This window comes from Talpa occidentalis, unplaced genomic scaffold (genome assembly GCF_014898055.3).
Source record: "Talpa occidentalis isolate TD23 unplaced genomic scaffold, MPIMG_talOcc4v2.1 talOcc4.8, whole genome shotgun sequence".
Taxonomy (NCBI): Eukaryota; Metazoa; Chordata; class Mammalia; order Eulipotyphla; family Talpidae; genus Talpa; species Talpa occidentalis.
This window is the reverse complement of record NW_023605194.1, coordinates 352,458-374,476: the sequence shown is the minus strand read 5'-3', so window position 1 is coordinate 374,476 and position 22,019 is coordinate 352,458. Positions and strand designations below refer to the sequence as shown.

The following is a 22,019-nucleotide window of genomic DNA, read 5'->3' as shown; positions in this document are numbered from 1 at the left end:
GCGGGCCAGCGCGGGGGCCGGGAAGGTGGCCGCCGTCACAGCAGCCTCACCTGGCTTTCATGCTGAACCTCAGATGTGGCGTTTATCGAACCTACTTGAGAACTTAAGCCCAGAGCGTCACTCAGACTCACACACGAAGGTTTCCAACCTCGTCGGCGCCTGCCTGGAGGGGTGGCCCTGACCAAGTCTCTTGAGTTCAGTGAGGACGCTCAGGCCTCCAGCCTGGATGGGCCCCCACGGCCGCCCCCCCAGGCCACAAACAGCTGCAGGCGGCCCAGCTGGCTCCCGGCCGCTGCTGCCTGTCTGGGAGGTCACAGGCAGTCCCAGCGCGGCCCACGCGGGGGGCTGCAGCCAGGTCGCCTGAGAACTGGCCGCTGCAGGCGTGAGAGGGGCCGCCCGGGACTCCCCTGACCGCAGGGCTCGGGGCACAGTCTGGGACCAGGGCGGAAGCTGCAGGCCAGGCCAGCGGCCAGCCCACCCTCAAGCTGTGGCCCGCACTGCGGGGGACAATCCCTCCAACCTCACAGAAGGCCACGAGCGCAGGGACACGTGGGGCCGAGGCCGCTGGACGCGGTCTCCAGGCGCAGCTCCGGCGTCGCGGGCAGAGCCACGGCCCCACGCCCCCCCGGGCAGCAGTGCGTCCTCCGCCGGGTGGCCCCCTCCGAGGCCAGGTCGCACCTTGGCCCGCCCCCAGGACGCCCCACCCCACTGGTCAAACCTTCGTGTGTGAGTCTGGTCACCCGGCCCGGCCCCACCCCATGATGCCCCGCCCCTCCGGTGGCCTCGCCCCCTCGCCCAGTCTTGTTCTCAGGCCAGAGCCCTCCAGGCTCAGCACCGCCGCCCCCGGGACACCTGGCTCTGCAGGGGACAGAGACCAAAGTGTGGCCTTGGGGTATCCTGACTCGATGGGGCAGGAGGGACGCAGCAGACTCTGGGGGCCTGGGGGTTCAACGGGCAAGGAGGAGGGTGTGAGCACCCCGGGGTGCCTGGTGGTCAGTGAGTGGCTGGATCCTGGTGGTGTGGACACAGGCCTGGGATGGTACAGCTGGGGACGGCCCAGGAGGCCCCAGGGATATGTGGGGGCCACACGCCCAGACTTCAGTCCCTGAGGATGCAGACTGGGCCTCCGGCTCGTGGGGCTGTCCCTCGTCTGTCCATCCAGCCAGTCTGCCTCTCACCAGCTGCTTCTGGCCTCCCGGCTGCAGGCGTTTCTGCTGGACTGACCCAGAATGGCCGAGGACACGCTCAGGGGCCCCCGTCTTTGCAGGTTCGGGTGAAAATGCGAGTCCACCGCAGGGCAAGCTCAGCCGCACCCGGGACACCGGCCCTCCTCAGGGAGGGGGCGGGGGTCAGGCCATTGGGGTGCTCAGCTCGGCACAGGCCCCCGACCTTGCTAAGGCCCCGCAGACATACCTCGCCGCGTGGCTGGAGGCGCAGGCCCAGCAGCCACTGCCAGCCAGCGCCACGTCTGAGCGCCCCCCGGGCGCAGCCCAGCGCACCGACCGCCCCCCACGCCTGCCCCTGCCCCCCCCACGCCTGCCCCCGCCCCCCGCCCAGGCGGCCCCCGGCTGCGGAACCTGTGTCTGCTGGCCCGGCACGCGCCGCGCTGGCTTATGAATATTTACATTCCCACGCTGTGCTTGTTTTTTCATAATTCAAGGGTTTTTCTGTTTCTGTTTATTATGTTTGCCGCTTTTCCCTTATTTTTTTACTTTTTGTTTGAAATTAATGCTCGTCATTTTTCTTTTTTCTTTTCTTTCTTTTTTGTTTTTCTAATGATATTTTTCCGGCCCTGTTTTGTGAAGCGCGGCCAGCACTGCAGCAAGCCAGACCCCGCAGGGAGCTGCTGCCCCGCCGCGGGCTGCGCCGGCCTCCCCTGGGCCTTCCCCACCTCACGGGTCACCGAGGAGGCGCTTGTGGCTGTTCAGGCGCCGGAGAGTGGGAGCACCGCGACGCACCGTCCAGCCAGGCCCAGGCCCGGGCCCAGCAGCCACAGCCGAGGCCACCCAGGCACGCGCGGGCCAGGCACGCTCACCCAGGCTCACAGACACTCACACATGCTCACTCGCACACACCCACTGACATCACTGCTCGCCCTCACCTGTGCACACACATGGCTCCTGCACCGTTGTGTCCTCAGCTGTGTGTGAGCTCACGCTCGCAGGCACATGCCGGCACACTGCTCCCACGCCCGCTCACACTCGCGCGGCCCCCACGCCCTGCCCGGGCAGGGCTGCTTTCTGGACTGTTCCCGACAGCAGTTATGCCGGCGGCGCGAGCAATAACCCACTGGAGGTGACTAGAAATTTTAAAATAAGGAAATTATTTTAGTCTTCAGGGCATTTTGAAGGGGGGGACAGGTGTCCAGTGCCGCTCACACCAGAAAGGCCAGTGCTGGGGACACTGGTTTCCAGACGAACGGTCGTTTTCACGAAATCGCCAGGTGGCGCGCCCTGCTGCCGACCACATTTAATTTGGGTGAACTTGTTTGGGCCAAGTTGCCAGAAGCCTTGGCTGGAACCGGCAGAGGAGTCTTGCAGGAGGAACACCTGAATGGCAGCAGGGCCCAGGCTGGACACGTGGGCAGGGCCTAGCGGGGCAAGTGGCTGTCGCCAGGGGCGCAGGCACCAGGAGCTCAGGCGCAGTGTCCTCAGCTGCCCCAGCAGGCGTTCCCGGGAGGGGAGGCCCCCAGGCCTGACTGTCTGACCCCGCAGGGGCCGGGGAGGGGAGCCTGACTGCGGGCGGGCGGGCAGGGAGCAGCAGCCAGGTTAGGACGGGCTGAGGTCGCTGGCCACCTCCTCACTGGCCCCCGAGCAGAGCCAGGCCACGGTGCAGGCTGGCCGGCCTGTTCTCTCTGCCCAGGCAGGGGGCTGCTGCAGCAAAGGCTCTTGAGAGAGGAGATTCTCCCAGCCCAGAGGCTCCCCTGGCAGCCTGGATGCTGACTCAGCCCAGAGAGCACCCGCCCCCCAAGCAGGGCCCCCAGGGCCCGGCCCCAAGGCCCAGCGTGGTGACCACTCCACAAGACCGGCTAGCGCTGTCCCCCTCTGGGCAGCAGGAAATCTGCCCCGGCCGAGACATCCAGCAGTGTGAGGACTCGGGGCAGCCTGGGGGTGCCAGAGCCCTGGCCAGGTGGGGATGGTGGGGGCCGGCTGGGCTGGGCGCCCCGAGCACAGGCCAGGTGTCAGGAGCTGGGAGGCGAGTGCCGAGTCCCCCGCGTCTGCCCAGGGTGAGGTGGGGGTGGCTGGGGGTGTCCTCCTCCAGGTGGGAGCCCTGGGCTTGCGCCCCCAGGGCGGTGCGACTGGCCTCCCCGTGGCCCCAACATGCTTAGTGAGGGGTGGGATGGGACCCCGAATGGGGACAGGGGTCTGGACAGCTCTTCTGCATACCTGTGGCCCCGGCCATGCGCTTGCGCGGCAGGGTCGCCCCACGGCCCTCCCCGGGGTGGCAGCGCCGGCCAGCGCGAGGGCGAGCCCCTCCTGGCACGGGACGGGGGGCGGGGTCTCCCCAGGTCGCATGGGGCGCAGGTTTGAGGGTATCTCAATACCAGACTTTGAAAACTACCCTAAAATCAATTTCCCGGTTGGGGTTTCCGCGCTCCGGCCTTGCTCGCCGGGGTTTCCTCCGGCCGCGGGGCCCCGGGAGCCGCGCGGGGGGCGCCCCAGCCGGCCGGGGCGCCGCGGCCCCTTTAAGCCGCGCGGCGGGCAGGGCCGTCCAGCGCGAGGCCGGCCGTCCCCATGGTGACGGCGCCGCCCGCGCCCCCCGCCCGCCCCCCGCGCCCCGCCCCCGCGCCCCCCCCCCCCCCCCCCCCCGGGGAGCCGCGCGGCGCCTGACTCGCCGCAGCGCCCGCCGCAGCCCCGCGATCTGTTGCTGGAGCGCGCGCCCTGGGGTGGGCAGCGCTGCCCGGGGCGCGCGCCCGGCCTCGCGCGCCGCCGCCAGCCCCGCCGCGGGCCTCGGCCGCCTCCGCCGAACAGGTGACGGGCGCGGGCCGGGCGGGCGGGCGGGCGGGCGGGGGCGGCGGGGGCCCCGCGTCCACCGGCGCGGGCGGCGGCCCTTGCCTGGGGTGGTGGATCCTGAGCCACTTTCCGTAAGCCGCGCGGTCCCGGCCCGCACCCACCCGCGCCAGGTGCTGCCGCCCGGCCCGGCCTCCTGGGGTGCGGTGGGGTGCGGTGGGGCGCGGTGGGGCGGGGTGGGGCGGGGTGGGGGCCCGCCGGGCCGGCGAACGGGCCCCCCTGGCCCTCGCGCGCGCGCGGACAGACTCCCGCCCGCGAGCCGTGCGCAGCCAGGGCCGGGCGCCTGCGCCGCACCTGCGGGTCTGCGGGGCTGTTCCCAGCCCGGGGGCAGCTGCTGCCCGCACGTCCGGGCCCGGGGGGCTCCGGCCGCCCCTGCACGGCCCCCCGGCCAGCTCTGCTCCAGGGGCAACAGGCGGCCGCGGCGCCGGGGCGGGGGTGCCGGGGAGCCTGCTGGCTGGGGCAGCCCTGCCGGGCCCACAGCGCTGGCTTGGCGGGCTGGGGAGCCTGCCCCTGCCCCCACCTGACCCTCCCTCTCTCTGCAGGTGGGCGCCGGAGCGGACTCAGCCTCCCTGAGGCCCGAGGTGCCGGACCCGCCCCCGCCCACCGCTGGGGTGCTGACCTTCTGCATGGCCATGGAGGCTGGCAGTGAGCAGGGTGCAACATAGCTGGCCCCGGGCCCCCCGCCGCTCCCTGCTCATGTCTGCACCTGGGCAGGGCTCATGGTGAGTCCCAGGCGCGCCGGCAGGGAGGGTCAGGGGCCGGCAAGCACGGTCGGGCCCGCCAGGGTGGCCGGGTGGCCGGGTGGCCGGCTTGCGGCTCCTGCGCTGACTGTGGGCCACGCTGACCAGCTGCGGGAGTGCTGCAGCGCTGAGTCACCTCCCGGGGACACAGCGTCCTGGGCCCCCAGCTGGACCACGGCTGCGCCACCGCCCTGAGCCTGTCCCCCGCGCTCCCCGGCCTCCCGCAGCTGCCCTCCCCTCCCCATCGGAAAGTTGGCGGACGCGCAGTGGGACGGCGTGGTCCTCTGGGCGTTGGGCGAGCAGGGGTGGCTGCTTCTCTCGCCAGGAGAGGGGCCCAGCGGCGGGGTCGTCCTGGAGACACCCCGCCTTTTCCTCGTGGCGCTGCCAGCCTGCGTGTGGCCGAGGCGGTCGGCGGAGTCCAGAAGGGTTGTGCGGGCGGGGGTCAGCAGGGTGCGTGCGGGGTGCGGGCGAGTTCAGGTAGGGGTAGGTGCGGGCTCGGGCAGGAGTGCTGCTGGCCCAGTGGCTGCGTCCCGTGGCGGTCTGCCCGCGGGGCCTCTGGGGCCAGGCCAGGACTGGAGGTGTCTGCCGTCCACCAGCCCGGGATCGGGCACCTCAGCCCCCGGCCAGTCGTGCCCCTGAGGGCCACCAGCAGGGCCTCCTCGGCGTCCGCATTCCACGCGCAGACCCAGGTGTTGTTTGCCACGCGGGAGCCGTGGCAGAGGGAGGGGAGCAGGGTGGGGGGGCGATGGGCGAGGGGCGGGTCAGCTCGCCCCATGTGCCGGGCTGGAAGGGGCCCCCAGGGAGAGGCAGCATCTCTGCTGACCCCCACAATGGGGAGGCCACGGGCCACGCTGGGGCCGCCGTGGCATCAGCATCTTGAGGTGTTTCATTCTAACAAAACACTTCTGACTGGAGACACGTGACCCGGCGGGAAGAACCTGCGGGGGCTGCTGGCCCTCGTGCCTGGGCCTGGGGGGGCCTGGCCGGCCCACCCACCCCACTGGCCACACACACAGGAGCCGCCCGCCCACCGAGGCGGTGAGGATGGTGACCCTGGAGGCGGCTCTGCCAGGTTTGCTGCCCTCTCGCCCGGCGCCCGGCCACCCTGGGGCACGCCTCCACATGGGGGCTGCCCCCGTTTCGCTGTCAGCAGGGCTGGGGACCCGGGGTTTCCTTGGCCTCACAGCTCGGGGCTGTTCCTCAGCGGACAAAGTGACAGGCCGGGAATTAAAGATTGTCCAGGACACCCTGCTGGCTACGAAGAGGAGGCCACTGGCCCTGGGGAGCTGCAGCCCAGAACCTGGCCCCGAGGCCTCCACGCTGATCCCTGGGGCCACCGCGCAGGCAGGCCGGAGGCACTCAGCGGCTGGCGTCCAGGGCCAGGGGCGCCAAGCCCCGCGGCACCCCAGCTCCGGCGACCCACACGACCTCATGAGGCCCTGGCTGGGGGGTGACGGCAGAGCAGTCCCTCGGAGGAGCATGGACACAGGCCAGCTTTCAAAGAGGAGATATTGCTCTGCTTTGAATTTTAAGCGTCGGCTCTAGAGACGCAGACGTGCCAGGCTGGCATACCCAGAGCAGGCAGGGGCAGTGGTCTGTGGCACCTTGGGCATGCACGCAGCTGTGCCCCGGTCGGGGGCCAGCTCTGACGGCTCCGCTGGGCTCACGTCCAGGCGTTTGTTGGTGTGAACAGGCCCCACGGAGAAGACACATCTGGACATGAGCCCTGCCTCAGCTGGGGCTGGCCCCCCGGGCAGCAGGGCCCACTGCTGTCCTCGCCAGCCCCCCACGGGATCTGAGATCAAGGCCCCAAACCCACGCTCCCCCACCAGTGAGAGTCCAGAAGGGCTCCGGGGTCCCTCCATCAGGATTCCAGCAACCTGCTGACGAGGACACCGGTCCCGGAGGGCCAGAGAAAGCGCTGGACACAGACACTGGACACAGACGCTGGGCACCATGTGCAGCCACGGTCCCACGGGGGCTGAGCTCGGGACAACCGCATGGCTCCCACGGGCAGCGGGGCTGTCCAGGTCCCACGAGGGTCATGGGCCTCACACGCGAGGGTCAGGGCCCAGGGCCCGGGGTGCCCCATCGGGAGCCACGGCCGCCACTCCAGAAGGAGCCCGTGGAAAGCCCCCGACAGGCCTGAACAACATGTGCCTCCAGCTGAGCTGGGCCTGGACTTCCCAGGCTTTGAGGAGCCCGCGGGTTCAGGGTGCCCAGGAGGGCATGGGGTGATCCCACACTCCAGGTGGGTTCACGACTTCTGCTCCCCTTCCCTGCAGACCTCTGCACGTCACCAAGAGGTGACCCCACTGTTCAAGAAAACATCCTTACACTGCAAGCTGGAGGGGCCGCAGGCCTGAGCCCCAGACCCGGGAGGGCCGGGCCGGCAGACCCTCCCCAGGACCCCGGGGCCCAGCCCAGTGTGCGCAGCCCTTCCGCCAGGCTGGCGTGGGCCGGACCTCAGCAGCCGTGAGGGGCCGTCACCTGGGCGGGCCTTGGCCAACACTCCGAGTTCAGGATCCAAGGCTCCTGGGCCATGTGTGTCCTGCTGAAACCCATGTCGTCCGGCCAGGCCGCTGTAGCCCATGTGTCCACAGCTGTCCTTGAGTCTCTGGCCGTGAGTCAGGCCTGGGGTGGGGGCCGAGCGGGTGCCGAACTGCTCTAGTCACGTCAGCCGCCTGCTTGCCCTGGGCCAGCGCCCAGCTCCTGGCCTCCTCTTGCTCCCCCCGGGCTCAGCGCCTTCCCGGGAGCGGCTTCCACCCATGTTGCTGGACCACTCACAAAAGCAGGCAAAGTCGGGGTGCAGAGGCTGAGGGGCACAGGCGCCCCACTCTGGCTGAGCCACACGGAGCACCATTGCCTGGCTTGCCCCAGCCTTGCCCTGCTGGACAGGGGCGGTCCTGCAGGAGCTCAATGCCCTCCCCTGGGTCGCCGCGGCCACCTTCTGCCCACCTGCCTCAGGGGGGCAAGCACCCCCCCACGCGGGAGGCCCCGGATGGCAAGGCCGTCTCCCGAGGCCCCGCACCCTGGTGTCCACGGGGGCTGGCTGCACACGAGGCCTTCAGCCCACGCGGAGCACCTGAGCCGTGCGGCCAGACGGAGCCCAGCGGTGGGGCCAGAGGGGCACGGGGCCACCGAGGCCCAGGCCTGGCTGCAGTGGGTGCGGGGCCACGGCCCTGCTCCTCGTCTCCCTGCCCCGCGGCGCACCTGGGCTAGCAGCTCCCGGCAGGTGAGCTTTGGGGCTGCCCCCAGGGGCCTTCGCCACTGCGTGCCCCACGGTGGCTCCGTCCTTCCAGTCCCGCCTCTGGGGCCGCGCGGCGCACGGGGCTGGAGGGGAAGCTGGGGGAGGCTCGGCGGGCACCACTGCCCCACGGTAGCAGACCGGAGCTTCCACGGAGCCCCTCCCGGCTGAGGCTCTGGGGCGCGGGCCTGCGGTGGTCCAACTCCTGCTGCTCACGCACCCCTGTCTCCGCAGGATCTGAAGACTGAGCTGGCCCGGCCCCAGCACCCAGGGGAGCTCCTGCACCCCGTGGTGTACGCCTGCACCGCGGTCATGCTGCTCTGCCTGCTGGCCTCAGCCGTCACCTACCTCGTGCACCGCAGGTGAGGCCCGCCGCCCGCCGCCCTGTCCTGCCCGCCCGCACCCCGTGGCCACCCCGTCCCGCCCAGCCCAGTGGGGTCTCCTCGCAGCCCCAGCTCCCAGCAGAGCCGGTGAGGGGCCCAGACAGGCCCAGTCAGCGCGGGCGCCCGTGAGCTGCCTCCTGCCGCCTCAGCAGGAGTCGGGCTGCCTTGGAGACACACTGGGCACTGTGAGGAAGGTCCTGGCCACGGTCAGTGCAGGCCCAGGATCAAGGGCATGGCCAGGGCTAGTGCTTTGGACACGTCCAAGGCCACTGAGCTGCTGTGGCCAGCACAGCGAGCGGCGGGAGCAGCAGACTCAGCAGCAGCCACATCCAGGGCAGGGGCGGGCAGGAGCGCGGGGAGGGCAGGAGTGGGGAGGGTCAGGGAGGGCTGGGGAGGCCAGGGGAGGCCGGGAGGCCCACCCCCACGAGTGGCCCTGCCAGCGGGCTCGGGGCTGTCATGCTCGGCCGGGTCGCAGCCCCCGCTCCAGGTGCCCGGCCGGCCTGGGCTCCGGGGCTGAGCGGTGCTGTCCGGCCCCCACCTGCAGCGCCATCCGGATCAGCAGGAAGGGCCGGCACGCGCTGCTGAACCTCTGCCTGCACGCGGCGCTGACCTTCACGGTGTTTGCCGGCGGCGTCAACCGCACCAAGTACCCGACCCTGTGCCAGGCGGTGAGTGCTGCGGTTGGGCCCTGGGAGTCCATGGTCAGCCCCCCAGGCCAAGGGTGCAGGCGCCGCCCGCGGAGACGTGGGGACGGCCCTCCGGCCAGGGCCGCACCCTGGGGGGAGGCTGGTGCACCACCTTGAGAACAGGCCCCGGGGCCTCCATCCCGCCCACGACTGCACTGGCCTTTCCTTGACAAGCTGCAAAGTGTGAGTGACCTGGGCCATGACAGTCGGGGAGCCCGCAGCAGTGACCCCCAGGCCAGACCCCTCCCTGCCCACTCTCTCAGGCCCCCGCCCAGCTGCCTGCCCTGGCCTCACCCAGCCGTTCAGAGTCACTCAGGTGGGCAGTAAGCCCGGGGGGTGGTGACCGTGGGTGGGTGGTGACCGTGGGTGGGCGGTGACCTTGGTGAGCAGTGACCTTGGGGGTCGGCAGTGACCCCAGATGGGTGGTGACCCCGGGTGGGCAGTGACCCCACGTGGGTGGTGACCATGGTGGCCACCTCCATGCCCAGGCACAGGTGGGTGGAGCTGCTTACAGAGCAGATCCCTGGCCAGCACCAGCCCTGGGCTGGCACTCGCAGGGTGTCCCGGCCGCCCTCTCCCTTTGCTGCTGTGAGTTGGGATGTTGACTGGGCCTCACTCCCGCGTGCCTGGGCCGGCGCGGCCTGCATGGCGCTGTCCATGGGGCCTTCCTCCTGCCCAAGTGGCGGCTGGCCTCGTGTGCTGGGACGGGGCGGGGCAGACATGCTGGGCTGCTTCACCGACGCCCACCCCTGCCGCCTCCGCAGGGAGCCAGGAGCCAGGCTGGCCTCCCCGCCCGGCCTGCGGCAGCCACTGTCAGAGCCAGCAGGACGTAGCCCCGACAAGTGGAGGGGACTTGCTTCCTTGAGCCGTGGGGGCGTGAGGGCCACCCAAGGGCCGGAGGGCAACTGTTGTGGTGCCCGTGGGCACGCAGGGCCGGCAGCAGACAGACCGAGCCTCAGTGTCCTGTTGCCCAGATGCTGGTGCTGGGGAGCCTCACACCCCCAAGCCTGGCACTGCCCCTGTCTGCAGCCCAGACACAAGCTCCTGGGGCCGGACCCTTGAGGCCAGCTCAGCGGGTGGACGTGGTGTGGGGGGAGGGTCGGCCCCGCGGCGCCTGCACACGTGGCTGGGCAGCGGCTGGGCCAAGGCCCTGGGTCCCAGGAGGGGCGAGCCCCACCGCCCGAGAAGAGACCCTGGCAGGCAGGCACAGACCTAGCGAGCACGTGGGGGTGGCTGGCCTGCCCTTCGAGCTGACTGGCCTCCACCCAGCGTTTGGTCGGATATGATTCCGGGGCATCCAAGGGTGTTCAGAGGTCCCAGCAACCCCATGGGTCTCTGCGAGCAATGAGGGCTGGGCCCCCAGGCCGCGTGGGGAGGAACCCCGGGGTCACGTGGGGAGGAACCCCACCCATCTGGCGCCAGCGTCCACCTGCGCCTGGACCAACCCCCGGCGCACCACAGGGGCCAGCGCCCCAGGTGACCGCGTCCTGCTCGCCTCCACCTGGCATCTGCGCCCCGCAGCCCCCCAGGGCCCCTCGGCCTGGCTGTGAAGGCCCGGGGCTGGCGCCAGCTGATGGTCATAATGACAACAGTGAAAAGATGACTGCGCCCCGCGAAAGTGCGCAGTGACATGGGGGCACCGGCATGTGACTCATGCATGGGCGCTGCTCTACCACCACCACTCTGGGTCTGCAGAGGACATGAGCGGCAGGGCCCACCCTGGCCCCCGTCCTGGCCACTGCAGCCCACCCCTCGGGCTGGCCGGGCCAGGCCAGTGCCCCTGGGGGTCTGAGGGCCGGGCTGGTGCCACGCTGAGCCCCACCCGGGCCGCGGGCTATCCTGCATGGGCGCCCCCACCCCCAGAGTGCCCCGGGCCGCAGCACCTCCCCCAGGCAGGAACTGCGCTGGGGACTGGGCAGCCGCCCCGGATGCGGGTCAGGCGGCTCTGCCCCTCCTCACTTGCGTCTGCAGGTCTCTCTGGCTCCAGCGTACCTGCCCCCTCTGTGGGCGTCCCCTGCCCCCTCTGTGGGTGCCCCGTGCCCCCACTGTGGGCGCCCCCTCCCTGTGCTCGCCCTGCAGGCTCATCCCGGAGCTGCGGCCCTGGGGGGGAGGGGGCCGCTGGGCCCTGCCCGCCGGGTGCAGCAGGCTCTCCCGCAGGTGGGCGTGGCGCTGCACTACTGCACGCTCTGCACCCTGCTCTGGATCGCCGTGGCCGCCAGGAACGTCTACCAGCAGGTCGCCAGGAAGGCCCCCCCGGCTCCGGGTGCAGGCCAGCCCCCGGCCCCCAGGCAGCCCTTGCTCAGGTAGGGGCGCGTCTGGGGCGCGGGGTGAGCTCGCCTGGCCCTGCAGGTGGCTGGGCTGGCGCCAAGAGCAGAGGGTCTGGGGGGCAGGGGAAGGGGCTGTCCAGTGGGGTGCCGGGAAGCACCTCCGCTGGGGAGCCGGGCGGGTGTGGGAGTCAGGTGTGGAGGGCAGGGTGTCAGGAGTAGTGTCCAGGTTGGGGTACAGGGGCAGGGTGCCCCGCTGCTGCTGCGGTGGGGCCGCCCTTTCTCCCTCCTTCCTGCCAGGTGTGCCCCCAAGTGTGTGGGACCCTGCGCCCACCCCTAGGTGCTCTCTCGCGCTCTCCAGTGGGTGGGGACGATCCCAGTGGGGGGGGGGCTCTTGCTGAGCCACGGCTGGCACCCCCACGCCAGAACCCCGCCGGCCGCCGCTGCCCTCCTGGGAGAAGTGTGTGGCCCAGGGGGCTCCGCCTGTCTGTGCGTGGGCCGTGGGGGCCGTCACGTGTCCCGGACACTAGGTATGGTCCAGACGGGAGACCTGAAGATGCCGTGTCTGTGGGTGCGTGACCGTGTCACCCTCTTGGGAACGCCCCCGACACGAGCCGTCGGTGAGGCTGACGCAGTTTTCTCCTTGGTGACTTCAGTGCCACCTCGGACACCTTGGCCCGTCCCCAGGCCGTGATGCCGCCAGCTCCAGGGCTGACCCGCTGGGGTTTCTGTTTTAGTTCAGACACAGGCCGCAGGCCCCGACATGAGGCGTGAGGCAGGGGTCCAGCCCCCCCTCTTCTCTGTGGACTGTCAGTGGGTCCAGCTGAGCGCCCCTGGCCAGCGGTCTTGGGCCCCCTGCTGAGAATGGCCTGGCCACACATTGTTGGGCTCCCCTGACCCCCAGGTCAAGTGCTACCTCTCCTTGGTCACCATGGCTTTGGGCTGAACCCTGAAACTGGAAAGGGTGGCCCCTCCTGGGGCAGCACCCACCCAGCCCACCTCCTCAAGGGCCACGGGGGCCAGGCAGGGTGCCCAGGCCAGGACCCGTTGACTTTTGTCATGCGGCTGTCCACAAGGACGGCTCGGGCAGTTCCTCAGCTGCCCTGGATGTGGGCCCCTCAGCCCCACCCCAGCGGCGGGCAGGGCTGGCCACCCCCTCCTGTCCTCGCTCCAGGGCTCCTCCCGTGCTGGGAGAGGGAGACCCCACAGGCCAGCTGGACCTCTGAGTCCTGCACGGCAAATGCAGAGAGGCTGTGGCCGTGGACAGCAGCGTTAGAGGTCCACGGGGGCCATGGGGCAGGGAGGGCTTGCTGGTCACTAGCTAGAGACACACAGACAAAGCCCCTCTGGCATGGTGCAGCTGCGGTGGGGGGACAGTGCTGTCTGGAGCTAGATGGCCCCTTGGCCCGGCCTCTGTCCATCAAAGGCCGGGCCGCAGCCCCCCTCGCGGTGTTCGAGCCTTTGCCGGCTAAACTGCTCCCACAGCCGCGCCCCCGCCCGGGCCTCCTGAAGGCCACACTGACCCGCCGCCCGCCCTGGCACATCGGTGGCCTTCAGCCTGTCGCCATGTACATTTAGAACAAGTTTGTTCACTAAAAAAGCAATCTGCTGGCTTTATGTCATTGCAGATGGCTTTCTGGTTGTCTAGTGCTTTCTGCTAGTGGACAGAAACATAACTGGCTGGCTCAGGAGGCCGGCAGCCCCGCACGGCGGGTGCTCCCCTTGGCTCCTGGTGCCCCGGGGCCGCGGGGCCGCCTGCTGGTCGACACACGTCCGTCCACTTCGTGGTGCCTCTCTCTTTGCTCGCTGGTGCCCCAGGACACGTCCACGGTGCTGGGGCCACCCCATCTGGTCCTGACCCGCCATCGGTGCCACTGCCGGAGGCTCCAGAGCCTCTTAGCAGCTTGTGGGGGCCCTTCTGCTCCAGTTTGTTGGGGCTTTTTTTTTTTTTAATTTATTTATTTTTATGCAAGAGCTGGGGTACAGGCCAGAGGTGCGGGGGTGAGAGGATTCACCAGAGACAGAGCGGGGAACGGAACAGGTGGATTGACCAAAGTACACGGCCGAGGGGGGCAGCGGGGAGGCAGGAGAGTCTGCCGCGCCTTGTGGGAATCTCCCTGGCTGGCCGGGAATCGAACCCGCGCTGCAGAGGCTGCGGACAGCTTCACAGCGCTGCCCTCAACCCGCTGAGCCACCGGGAAGGCCCTGCTGGGGCTTTTTATGGGGAAAGTGTCGCATTTTGTCAGAAGCTTCTGCTGTGTCTGTCACGCGACCACGTCGCGGGTGCTCCCGGCTGCAGGGTCGGTTTTCAGGGAGACTGTTCCTGGCTGGGATCTTCCTTCCCACAAGCCTGGCTCGCGCTGCAGACGTGCTGGAGGTGCTGGGCCGGGGTCCCAGGGCACGTTGTGAGGCAGCGTGGCCTGGTGCAGTCAGCGGGGCCCCTCAGCGCCCCCGACACAGCCCTGCCACCCCCTTAGACAGGCGACTCACTGGCGAGTCGCGGGGCCTGGAATTCTCTGTTGCGTGTTTGTAAACAGGGAATTCGATTCCTGATCAGGTACGGGGTGTCCAGGTTTCCCGATTCCTCTCGCGCCAGGTCTGGTCACTTCTTTCCTGGAGACCTGCTGCATCTAAGCTGCCCGGCGTCAGACCTGCCGTCGCTGGTGACGTGCTCTTGCGCTTGTACCGGCGGTGGGGGCGATCCTGGCAATTTGCGGCGCTCTCTCGTCCTAGTCTAGCTAGAAGGTTATAGTTTGGTTGATTTTTCAGAAAATTAACTTTTGGCTAGGTAATTTTCACTGCTTTTTTGCTTTCTCCTTCTGCCCTTGTCTTTATGATCTCCTTCCCAGTTACTCTCCTCCCCGTTTCCTTTGTCATTTTGATTTTGTGCCTTTGTGAAGGGGGATCACACCCCTTCCAGGTTTTCTCATGGAAGCATCTACGGCTATGGGTGTCCCTCTGACGCAGCATTAGCTGCAGCGCACACGCGTCACGAGTGTTTTCTTTCCCGTTCTGCTGTAAATATTCCCCAGACTCCCTGGGATGTCTCCTTGGGTCCATGATTGTTTAGAAATCGGTTGTTTCATTGCCAGACACGCGGGCTCTCCTAGCTGTCGTCTTAGTAGTTCGTTTCCCTGCGGGCAGAGACCTTCGCTCCTCTGAACGCGTGGGGACTTGCTTCACGGGGCCTCGGCTCAGCCAGGCAGGCGAGCAGAGGGGCGCGGACGCGCGGCGTGACGGCCCGTGACCCGCAGGCAGGGCACGAGAGGCTCTGGGTGCTCAGACCTTGACCTCACGGCCTTTCCCTTCCCCGCTCGCGGCTGGGAGCAGCGGGTCTCGCCCCCCGGGCCCGGCTCCGGGCTGCCGTCCTCCCGAGGGCGCGCTCGCCCTGCTTCCTCGCAGAGCCCGTCTCGCCGGGGTGCAGGCGGCCGCTGGGCCCGCTCGGCTCAGGGCTCGTGCGGAAGCTTCAGCCACCCAGTTAGTCTCCACAGCGCGTCCCTCTATTTCGGGCGTTGCTCCGTGGCCGTGACCGCTGCCTTCGCGGCGTCTTTCCTGGCAGCTTCTCCCGGAGTTGCAGCGTTGGGTCCCTTCAAATGTAACAGATTTTTGTTTGGTGGAATTTAGGTCTTTTCGCTCTTGCTTCCTGCTTCGTTTCTCCTGTTCCCTCTTTCCTCTTGTTTCCTTCTTTTGAATTATTTTAACATTTTTGAATCCACTTTAACGTATCCTCGTGACTGCCTTCAGGACCACATGAACAGCCTCTCCACCGTCTGCTAGGGTAGAGACCGCGCGACGTGATGTAAGCACTTCTCAGAGCCTCGCGCGCAGACGGCCGCTCCCCTCCCTCCTCGGGGCGCAGGTGCCGGCCCCCCCATCTGCTCTGCAGCCAGAGCGCCGCCCCCAGGGCTGCTTGAAAAGCCGGGCGCCACGAGATCATACATGTTGTCCCCCTTCATCCTTCAAGGGCGTGTTCTCTGGCGTAGAATTCTGGGGACCAGAGTCCCAGGGCCACTGCCCGTGACGGCCAGCACGGTCACTGCCGTCCATGAGCCGGGCCTGCTCCCCCGGCCGGGCGTGACGCTCTCTGGGCGCCCTGGACTGTGGCTGGAGCCGGGTCTGGGGCTGGGCAAGCCCCTCTGTGGGGAGGGCAGAGGCGGGCAGGGGAGGTGGGGAGGGGCAGGGGAGGGGAGGTGGGGGAGGGGGAGAGCTGGGGGCTGTTGGGGGGGCAGGGGAGGTGGGGAGGGGCAGGGGAGGTGGGGAGGGAGGCAGGGAGGGGGAGGGGCAGAGGAGGTGGGGGAGGTAGGGAAGGCGGGAGAGGGGTGGGGAGGGGAGGTGGGGGAGGGGGAGAGCTGGGGGGGCTGTGGGGAGGCGGCAGGGGGCCTCCCGGGCCTGGGTGGTGAGGAGTCCGCCCTCCCACAGGTTCTACCTCGTCAGTGGAGGGGTCCCCTTCATCATCTGTGGGGTCACTGCTGCCACAAACATCCGGAATTATGGGAGGGAGGACGAGAACTCGGGGTAGTGAGTACAGGGCCCGGGGTGGGCGGCCCAGCCCTTCCCGCCCACGGGGGGCCCAGCTCCCCCCACCCACTCAGCGGACCAGAGGCTGAGCCGGCCCCTCCAAGAGCGCTGACCCCTCCTCGCACCACCCACGTCCACGCAGCGACGCACACGCAGCTCGGCCCGCGGCCCCAAAGGCGCCCTCACCCCGGCCCGGCCTGGCAGCCCTCCCTGCTCCCTGTGGTGGGGCTGGGGGTGGCTCTCTGGAGGTGGGAGGGTCACACACAGGGCAGCTGGGGTGGCCCAGCGTCCCCAGGCTCCCCTCCTAGCAGAGCCCTCCCTCCTGGGTCCTTCTCCTCCTCCTTTGTGCCTGCAGGAGAAAAGGGCAGCCCGGTGGGGGGCGCAGACCCGGGCACAGGCCTGCCCCCTCCCCCTCCCCGGAAGCCTCTGGCCACGGGACTGGATGGGCCCCTGACCGCGCTGACGCCAGCCCCTCCTGCGCCCCTGACCTGCTGTCCCCCACAGCTGCTGGATGGCCTGGGAGCCCAGCCTGGGCGCCTTTTACGGGCCAGCGGCCTTCATCGCCCTGGTCACCTGCCTGTACCTCCTGGGCACCTACGTGCAGCTGCGCCGCCACCCGGAACGCAGGTACGAGCTCGGGGAGCGGCCGGAGCAGCCCCCGCGCCTGGCGGGCCGGGGCGACGGGGCCCTGCCGCGCTCACCCCCCTCCTGCGAGGCGGCAGGCGCCTCGCTGCTGCAGAACGAGCACTCTTTCAAGGCGCAGCTGCGCGCGGCCGCCTTCACGCTCTTCCTGTTCACGGCCACCTGGGCCTTCGGGGCGCTGGCCGTGTCGCAGGGACACTTCCTGGACATGGTCTTCAGCTGCCTGTACGGGGCCTTCTGTGTGACCCTGGGGCTGTTTGTGCTCATCCACCACTGTGCCAAGCGCGAGGACGTGTGGCACTGCTGGTGGTCCTGCTGCCCGGCCCGCGGGGATGCCCCCGCCCGGCGCTCTGCCCCCACCCGCTGCTGGACGCCAACGGGGAGGCCCTGGGACACCCCGCCTGCCTGCAAGACTCTCCCTGCCCCGGCCCGCCCCGGGGCTTCGGCCACTCGCCCGCCGGCCACTGCAAGATGGCCGAGCTGCGGGCCTCCCAGAGCCGCGTCAGCTGCCTGGCGCCCACCGCGCCCTGCTGCCCCGGCCGCCGCTGCGAGCAGCTGCTGGAGGAGGACGCCTTCGCGCCCGACCTGCACCTGCACAGGTGCCCGCAAGCCAGGACTAAGCTGCACTACTTTGGCCGCCCCCTGGCAGAGCCCGAGTGCGCCTACCACATCCCGGCCAGCCTGGACGGCAGCCCCCTCAGCTCGCGCTCGGACAGCGCCCGCAGCTCGCTGGAGGGCCCGGCGGGGGTGCCCCCGCTGGCCTGCTGCACCCAGGGCGACCCCTTCCCCGGGGCGGTGCCTGAGGGGGGCAGCCCCAGCCCCCGGCACTACGGCTGCGTTCCCGCCCACTTTGAGATGCTGCGGAGGACACAGTCCCTGCCCTTCGGGGCCCCGGGCCAGAGTGGGCTGCCCGAGAGCCTGGCCTTTGGCGCCGACAGCGCGGGGAACATCCGAACTGGGCTCTGGAGGAACGAGACCACCGTGTAGCCCCTGTTGCGCCGCGCCGCGCCCCTCCTGTGAGGGCCCGAGGCGGGACCCTGTCCCTCACGCCCCGCCGTAGCCGGCATTCACTATGCGGCCGGGTCTTGTCCAGTCCAGAGCCCCCGCTGGCCGGTCCAGACCCCCGCGACCCCCTATCTGACTGCAGCCCTGTCCTGCAGGCGCCTGCCAAGGCCAGCGGGTGTCTGGGGACCCTGTGCCTTTGGCACAGCCGCGGGTCCTGAGCCTGGGACTCGACCGCGGGGCTAGCGCTGTCGGGACAGGGCCGCGTCAGGCCGCCTCCGCGAGTGCCTGGACTCACGGCCCGACCAGGCTGGTGTCCGTTCCAGGCCCGCCCTCTGTGGGGTCTGGGGCACCCGGGCAGGGGGAGGCGTGCGTGTGAGCCCCTGCCCGCGCCCAGGTGTGTGCCCCCCATGCGCTGTCCCGTGCTGCCCCCGCCTGGGGCCCGGGTCCGCGCCCACTGCTGGGCTGAGGCTCCACGACTGCCGGGAGCGAGCTCCGCGTGGGCAGGGGGCGCTGCGCGTGCTGGGCTGCGGGGCAGAAATACAACGGAGGCCGTTTCCCTAGGTTATTAATGGTGTCGTTTGTGGGGTGCGCAGCCTGCTAGGCCCCGAGGGTGGGGACAGGGCATCCACAAGCCACCCCCCCAGGCCCGGGGCATGGGCAGCACCGGGATGGGTGGACAGGACAGAGCTGGCCCTGGCGTTGGGTCTGGACCCGCCGGAGGGCCCTGGGCCTGGGGCTTCCCTTCTGGGCACCGGACGAGGGAGCAAGCTCAGGCCCACCAGCGGGTCCCAGCAGCCTCTGCACCTCCTGCCCCGCATGCACACACATGTGCTTGTCTGCTGTGTGGCGCGTGCGGGTGTGCACCAAGCCATGAGGCTGTGTGCACATGAGCATGCATGTGCAGTGTGCGAGGGTGAGCTGTGCGTGGGGGTGCACCGGGTGCGTGTGCACGCGTGTGTGCATGTGTGTGCACATGTGGGCATGCACAGTGGACATGGGTGCAGGTGGTGCATGGGTGTGAGTGCACGCATGTGCAATGGGCATGGTGGGGTACATGTGCACGGGTGTGAGTGCATGGGTGTGTGCACAGTGGGCATCGGGTGCGAGTGCATGGGTGTGAGTGCACAGGTGTGTGTGTAGTAGTGGGTGTGGGTGAGGGGGTGTGTGTGCATGGATGTGAGTGCATGGGTGTGTGTGCAATGGGTATGGTGGGGTACGTGTACACAGGTGTGAGTGCACAGGTGTGTGTGCTGTGGGTGTGGTGGGGTACATGTGCACGGGTGTGAGTGCACGGGTGTGTGCACAGTGGGTGCAGTGGGTGTGTGCACGGGTGTGGGTGCGGGGGGTGCGTGTGTGTGTGTGTGTACCTGCGTGGGAGACGCCATCCTGAGGCATCCATTGCAGGGTGGGGTGCCGGCCCAGGGCCACTTGGCTGTTGGCAGGGCGCTGGGAGCCACAGCCTTGCCATCCCCGCGAGCCCAGAAGCTGGCCGTGGCCTTGGGCACCACCGCCAGCGTTGGGCACTGGCCCCCTGATCGGGGCGCTGCCGCCATCCCTAAGCCCTTCAGGCCGGGACTGTCTCCAAATTGCCCCCGAGCCATCTGGCTGGGCAGCCCCAGTCAAGGCTTCTGTGGGATGCAAGGTCCAGCCTGGGGCCCACCCCTACCTCCCCTGGCCACCTCCATCCGGCCTTCCTGGCTGGGGCCCTGAAGGGATCCGGGGGGGCGAGGCCAGTGCATGGCTGCCCCCTCCACCGTGCCCGCAGCTCTGCCCCCACCACGGCACTGGTGTCCCCAGCAGCCGGCCAGCCCCCCCCAGATCTACTGTGTGCCCACTGAGCTGGACCTTCACATCCCCATTTGGGCTCCTGGTGCCCTTGGGCCTCCCAGGAGCTACAGACACCATTTAAGGGGGACTCGGGGCCACGGCGCCCACAGACTGGGCAGCGGCTGGGACTGGACTCCACCCATTGCCTGGACCCCGGGTCCCAGAGGCTCATGCTCTGGGGACCTGCCTCACAGCAGCCTGGGAACCCGGGCCTTCCAGACCTTTACATGCCCTGGACCGGCCACGGGTGGGATGGTGGGGGAGGAGGCCACAGATGACTGGGAGGACCAGGGCCTGGAGGGACAGGTGAAGGGACCCCAGCAGCCAGGACCTGGGGCCGCAGCCCCTGGAGCTGAGCACTTACCTGCGTCACAGGAGACACCTGCCCGGCCACGCTGGCAGCAGAATGGGGGCTCCCAGCTGGCTTGGGGGACCTGTGGGGCCAAAAGGCACCCTAAAGCATGGTCAGCGCTGGGCAGACCCAACCCCCAGCTGTAGCCAGGGGCATCACGTGCAGGGGCTGGGCCACCCTCCCCCAGAGCCAGGATTCAGGCCACAGAAAGGTCCAGCTGCACCCACGCTCCGGCCAGCTCCAGGCAGCAGCCCCACTGCCCTCCCTGCCGCCTGTGACAGGGGCCCGTGCCACACCGGGGACACACAGGCGGGGCAGCCAGGGCCATGGACCCAACAGGAGGCCACTAACTGCTGGCGCTGGCCCCAGGCCCCTGCTGCGTCCCTCCCAGCCTGAGCACAGCTGGGCCGGCGCCGCCCTCTGCTGGCTGCAGTCCGGGAGGAGCCCCCTGTCTCCCGCCCCCCCAGAATGTGGCCTGTGGCCTCAGCGGACACCAGGGAAGCTCAGTGACCAAAAAAGTGGTCAGCAGCCTCTCGACGCAGCCCCAGTGCATTCTGGGCATGCGGCTTCCCTGGGCAGTGCGGGGCCAAACCTTGGGGCCTGGGGGGCTGAAGCCCACGCCCTCCAGGAGTGGCCAGAGAGATGCTCGGGGCCACCACAGGGACAGCAGGGGCTGCAGACAAGGCGCATCCCACGCGGGAGGTGGGGGGGGCAGCAGGCCCACCTGTGTGTGCCCCTGTAAACTCAGCTTAAGCAGAACCCCCAGTCGCCCCCAATATCCGAGTATACTTCCCGGCTGGGTGCCCCTGGCCCACTGGGCCTCCACCCCAGCCCCATCACCACCCTCCCCACTGCAGGGGGGCTGGGCCCAGCCCCTGCCCCAGCCCAGCCCCGCCCCCAGCCCAGCCCCCCCAGGCCTGCTCCCTGCCCAGCCCCTGCCTCTCCGCCCATGGGTGACGGGGCCACCCGGAGCCCAGAGGTCAGGCCAGGGGGTCCTTAGGGTCCTGAGTGTCACCTGCTCGGGAGGGGCCTGTCGCCCCAAGCCCCGGCCCGCAGACACGCAGAGACCGGTCCTGTGAATCAGGGGCTTGACGTTCTTGTCAGGAATGTTTGCCTCGAGTCTGATCTTCTGAAACTGCCTGCCGAGCGCCGGCCCCGGACGACGGCCTGGCCCGCAGGCGACCCGCTCGGCCCTGCCGGGAGCCCCACTGGCCTGCGCTCGCGGCTGCACCACTCGGCCAGCACCCCAGGCCCAGGCCCAGGCCCAGGCTCCAGCGGGCGGGCGGCGTCCTGGGCTGCGGCTCCCCACTCTGGGGGCGACTCTCGCTGGAGCTCCCCGCACCTCTCTGCTGGGGTCCCCACACAGGGAGCGTCTGGACAGGACACCTGGGGCAGGGGCGCAGGGGCGCAGGGGCGGGGCCCCAGGACTCAGCTGTGTGTGGGGTGTGCATGCGCCCGCGTCCACCCGTGTGTCTGTGTGTCCATGTGTGTCTCTGTGTGTCCGTGTGTGTCTGAGTGTCCGTGTGTCCGTGTGTGTCCGTGTGTGTCCGTGTGTCCGTGTGTGTCCGTGTGTGTCTGTGTGTGTCCGTGTGTGTCCGTGTGTGTCTGTGTATCCGTGTGTGCCCGTGTGTTGTGTGTCCGGGCCCCGCTCCTGTCTGCCATGACTGCCCATGAGTCTCTCCCGCTCGCTCCATCTTGGGGAGAGGCCGTGGCCGCCCTTCTGGGGGCTGCCCAGTGCTGGGGCGGGTCCCCGCGGCTTCCCTGCCCCCTCCATCGTGGCGGCCCCAGGCTCGGTGCTGGCAAGGGGCACTGCCTGCTCTCGGCCGAGGTGCCCCAGCAGCCCTAACTTCCCATCCGTGCCCCTTGGCACCTCCCCCCAATGGCTGCGGGGGGTGCAGCAGGGCCCCCTCACCCCTCATCAGGGCAACAGCAGCCTTTTCCCACTGCGCCCTGGCCCTGGGGTGCCCCGCTGCAGGGCGCTGTCCGTGCTGCTGCCCATCGGCTGGCCGGGTCCTGCTCAGCTGTTGGGGCGCACGAGCCTCTCCCTGTGCCGCGCGTGTTGGTCCTGTGGCCGGACACGTGAGCGAGAGTCTTCTGGGGGCGCCCACGGGACGTGTTTTCTCCTGCTGGGAGAGCGGCTCGCGGGGCGCCCCTTGCCTGTGTTCAAGGCCACCCCCCCCCCCCGCCCCCACAGCGCAGTCGGCCCAGGGCGGGCCAGGTGCCCCTTCTCCGGGCCTTTGCGGCGGCGGGGGGCTCGGCCCTCGGACCGGACCCGCAGTTACCCCGAGTGCCCCGTGACCCTGGCGCCCCGGCCGCGGCCTCCGCGGGGACAGCCGCGCCGGCCT

The 22,019-nt window shown here is 69.7% G+C and overlaps 1 protein-coding gene across 1 annotated transcript; it reads left to right on the top strand.

The window, feature by feature from the left end:
* Positions 1-3,944: 3,944 nt before the first annotated feature.
* ADGRA1 (adhesion G protein-coupled receptor A1) lies at positions 3,945-17,841 on the top strand. The gene is given in 8 exon segments (XM_037496993.2): positions 3,945-3,971; positions 4,553-4,732; positions 8,232-8,359; positions 8,925-9,048; positions 11,224-11,369; positions 15,750-15,848; positions 16,353-16,845; positions 16,848-17,841. Coding segments are annotated over 7 exon segments (1,623 nt in total). The 5' UTR covers positions 3,945-3,971; positions 4,553-4,729; the 3' UTR covers positions 17,478-17,841.
* Positions 17,842-22,019: the final 4,178 nt, after the last annotated feature.